This window comes from Babylonia areolata, chromosome 6 (genome assembly GCF_041734735.1).
Source record: "Babylonia areolata isolate BAREFJ2019XMU chromosome 6, ASM4173473v1, whole genome shotgun sequence".
Classification (NCBI taxonomy): domain Eukaryota; kingdom Metazoa; phylum Mollusca; class Gastropoda; order Neogastropoda; family Buccinidae; genus Babylonia; species Babylonia areolata.
In genome coordinates this window covers 15,008,751-15,013,221 of record NC_134881.1, presented here as the reverse complement: position 1 = coordinate 15,013,221, position 4,471 = coordinate 15,008,751, and the positions used below count along the sequence as shown (strand labels likewise).

Sequence of the window (4,471 nt, the reverse complement as noted above, 5' to 3'; positions counted from 1 at the left end):
ACATCCAGCCCTTTGTCCGTCAATTTTGCCGTGCTGACGAGCATGACCATCAGTGAAGGGCTATCATCTCTTCAGTGAAATAAAATGGACCTGACATGCAGATCATTGGGGTTGTCAGCCTCCCTTCTTTAACTTGATTTCAACTCAGTTTAGACAGTCTTCTTCAGAAGGCATTACTTTTTATCTGTAAAATCATTTATGCCACTAAAAAAAAACTACACGAAGTGAACCACTGAATTGCACTTCAAATTCATACCACATCGCCCTCATTCCACCAAGGTTCAACAGTCAAGTGGTTAATAGAAGCAGAAAAACGCCAGGGGCACATTGAGCTCGGCAACACCTCTAGCAAGTGACACATGCGGATATTTGCATATAATTCATGCGCAGTTGACGAATTCCTGTCAACAAAGGGAAGGTAGAAGGGTTTGAGTCGTCAACGGTTTTTCGAGCAGATCCTCCTACTTCCTTGTCGACGTTGAACGTTGTTTTTTTTCGCCTTGTTTTGAAGAAACTCGTAAAAAAATGGCTCCGCCACAGGTTAACCTCAATGAGAAACCACCCGCAGAAGCTTCACTGGTGAGTATCGTAAGATAATGAAACCGAATCGATATATTTATTAAATGATTTATTGTTGCTCCAGTACTTCTTTCGTAACTGAAAAAAAGTTTCACTTGTTCCTTTGCCAAAAATGATCGAGTGAATGGCCCATTTTGAACAGTTTGTAAATGTTTAAGATATATAGTAACAATGAAGAATTGACTTAACTGCATACCGAAACTACAAATTAGACCAACACAACATATGAAACTGAAAGTGTGAGAGGATGACAAGACTTGCTTGGTAGGCACAGCTGTTTTTATAACCTACTAACACAGCCCACTTGCATGCACGTATGCTTTTTGGTTTTGAAATTGGTTTGGTATATTTTGAAAAATATGTCTCATACACAGTGTGTTGTAATTTTAGTAATTCTTAAGAGCGATCTTTGTCGAGTTATGAACTTATGTACTTAATGAAGTTAATCACAGATTTATCATTTAACTGAGACTAGTATAAGTAGTAAACACTGTAAAGTCAGTTGTGTTGTTAGAATCTGAAAGAGTGCAACACTGAAACTGAAGATGTAAACTGAAAATCGATATTGCTAAATGGTAAAAAGTTCTGAGGCAAAACAAAATTTGAAAACTGAAGTTTGGATTAAACAGAGATATCAAAAACATCAACAAAAACATATCTAATCTGTAATCACCAAATATTTTATAATGTGACATATAATGATATGTTCATGACATACAGCTATACATGAAATCCATTTGTTCTCGATTGATCTTATGCAACATGATCTGATTCATTTGACTTTATTCTTTCCCAAATTAGACTTTCCATTCATCCGTTGTGCTATTATCTATACCATGATTTATTAATTACCACTGCAGTGTTCACTCTAGCTCTTAATTGTTCAGTTCAAGCAGGCTGAAAGTCTCTAAGGTTAAGTTAATTACTGACCAGTGATCACAGTATATTAGACTTTGCAGAACATGACATATTTTCTTCTCCATTTGATGTTGTTTACTATCTAATCATTGGTGGGTGTGGGGTGGATGCAAATGTACTTTAATATAGTTTAACTATAGTTTTTAATGATATTAAAAAAACAAAAACTGACAGAACATGTTACATATGTGTGTGTATGTGTGTGTGTGTGTGTGTGTGCGCGCGCGCGCGCTTAGCACATTTTTCAAACTTTGGAAGACATATTTTACGAAGAGTGGATGCTTTTTATATAACTGAGGGAAAACAGATGAACTGATCTTGTGATAATCATAATGAAGAACAAACTGAACAAACAAAATAACTCAGAGAATGATAGGTAAGTCAGACTGTTACCTCCCAGAGACAGGTATTTTGAAATGTCACCAGAAGCACAAGGTGTGCTGCCATTTGGAACTGTGCCAAGTCTACCCTTGCCACTTTTCTTCCTCTTCTGTGGCTATTTTTGGATTATGCTGTCACTGGGAAGGGTTTTAATATGTTTGGACTTGTGCAGATTTGTTTGGACTTAAAACTGATAAAAGTAAAAATGGATTTGCTGCTAGACTTAAAAAAATCCTGGCAGTTCAACTTTGATTTGCTGAGTTTGGTTTGAGTTTTTGAAGATTATACAGTGTGAGTTTCAAACACATGATATATATATATTTTTTAAAATTATTATTATGATATTTGATACACACTCACTTATAAGTGTGCAGAACACACGCATGAATATGTGTGCACACACACGCACGCGCGCGCGCGCGCGCACACACACACACACACACACACACATTCTCCGTGTTATAACTGTTTTGCCTCTGAAGTCTGTATGTATGTTTCCAGATGATTTCCCTGCATTTACATTGTGTTTGAATGAAATTACCAGTATTGTTATATTGATACTGGACTATTTCCTTACATTTTGGTCTGTAGTAATAGTTTTTTTATAACAGTAATCAGTGACACTTACTTCTGCAGAATTCAAAACAAGATTTGTTGTACATATCAGGTGCATAGCGTGTATGCTGTGCTGGACACTAAATCAGTAAATCACACACACACACACAGACACACACACACAAACACACACACACACATTGGTTCACCCTCTTCATAGCTCATTGAAACCATAGCACTTAGTTTGATCCTGTTTTGGTGAGGAAAAAAAGGGGGCTGTTGGATCTTAGATCCTGTTCAGGGCTGTCAACATGTAAGCTGATCAATATCACATTCATTCCCATGGGTGTTGTAGATAGAGAGATCAGTTTGTTGGGTCATACAGGATAGTGGGGTAGTGGGGGTGTATGAAAAGGAAGTGGATGGTTGAAAGACTCTATATCAGTACATGCTGACTAATATGGCAAAGTATCTACATTTCACCATGAAAGTGATGTTGATCACTTCCCATTATTTGCTGAATGATTGCCTTGTATCATGGATCCAGAAGCAAAATGATATGATTCTGGTTTACACTGCATTGTGATCATGCTTTTTAACAATAGAAAGATATACTAACAAAACAAAAATGTTTGCTGTTTGGCAGAAAGTAGTGCCAACACAGTAATTTGTATGATGGCATCGTTACGAGAAGTATGCAGATAAAGCAAATAACTCAGTCACGAGGCTGTCCAGAGATATAGTATATACACATTCACTGTCACTGGAGTAACACTTAATATTGACATCTGAATTAGTGACCATGCCCTAAAGGAGCTTGCTGATTCAAGTGCTGTTACGTGTGTCAGTTTTTGTCCCATGAACAGTGAAGGTGACCTCTTCTGCATGTGCTGTTTGTAATTTTTTATGTTATGTATTTAGTTACATGTTTTCAAGAAGATAATATTATGTAATCCATGAAGTATGTAAGCTTTTGGTTTCATATTTGCAAGAAAATGTAATGTTATTGATGATAGAAGAGAGTTTTCTGTGACATTTTTGCAAAAATGTATAATGTAATCCACAAAATAAGTGAGTATTCAGTTACATATTTGAAAAGGAATGTTGTGTCATAAAAGAAATACAAATTCTTAAAAAGCAAAGGAATTTACATGCAGGCATTGAAATTTGATGCACGCAAGCACACAAACATACAGACAGACATTACTGTTCTTTAACTCACTCAGTACGGCCAGTCCTCTCTTCTCCTCTACACAGACCCCTCGGATGTCCAGTGGGTGTCTGAATGACCCAAGCTGTAGCTTCCGTCGTCAGAATTGTGGTATTCTTTTTCAACATTCACCTCTTCAGTATAAGAGCCTTCTGCTTGCAATATTTTGATGATGGTGAAACGCTGTTAACGTCGTCTCTTTCGCCGTTGGTATGGAGAGAGTTAAGTTTTACTCAGTCTGTCTCAGTGTCCATCTGTCTCCCCTGTATTTTTTTCTTTGTCTGTATCTTATTGTCTGCAGATTTTAATCAAGAACAGTTGTGTGATCAATGGATAGCTTCCCGCTAATTAGAAGATCCCCTGCTTTTTTTTGCTTTTTTTTTTAGTCAGGTAAAAAAAAATTTAATCACATGGCAAAATTTGATAAAAAAAAGAAATAAAAAAAGAGAGAGAAAAGAATGATGAATATATACATATTTTTAAGTTCAAGTACTCCTACTTTTTTTTATTTCATTATTATTTTTATTTTTATTTTTTTTATTAAGTAACATTTATATTAATTATAAGATTACATGGTAATATATGAGAACATAATTTTGAATGATAAAGATTATAAAAAAAGAAAAACACACACACAAAAAAACAAACACAGCAAAATGAGTAATTTGGATAAGTAAAGAAACAAGAAAATGCATGACAAACTTCAGCATTACATGTAATTTGTTTGAGTGCAGTGGGAACAGAAGACAAAAATTTAAAAAAGTCTTTCACTCTACTGAAATGCTGCAGATGAAAATTCTGTTCAAAAGTCAGAAGTCAAGGGTCAGG

General features: G+C 35.6%; 1 protein-coding gene across 3 annotated transcripts in view; it reads left to right on the top strand.

The window, feature by feature from the left end:
• Positions 1-411: 411 nt before the first annotated feature.
• LOC143282770 (uncharacterized) overlaps positions 412-4,471 on the top strand; it is a 29,480-nt gene continuing 25,420 nt past the window's right edge. For 2 of the 3 annotated variants that reach the window (XM_076588532.1, XM_076588530.1), the window contains exon 1: positions 412-579. In XM_076588532.1, the coding sequence (XP_076444647.1) occupies positions 526-579 (54 nt within the window). In that variant the 5' untranslated portion in view covers positions 412-525. The remainder of the gene's footprint in view (positions 580-4,471) is intronic. The other variant, XM_076588533.1, reaches the window with a different exon arrangement.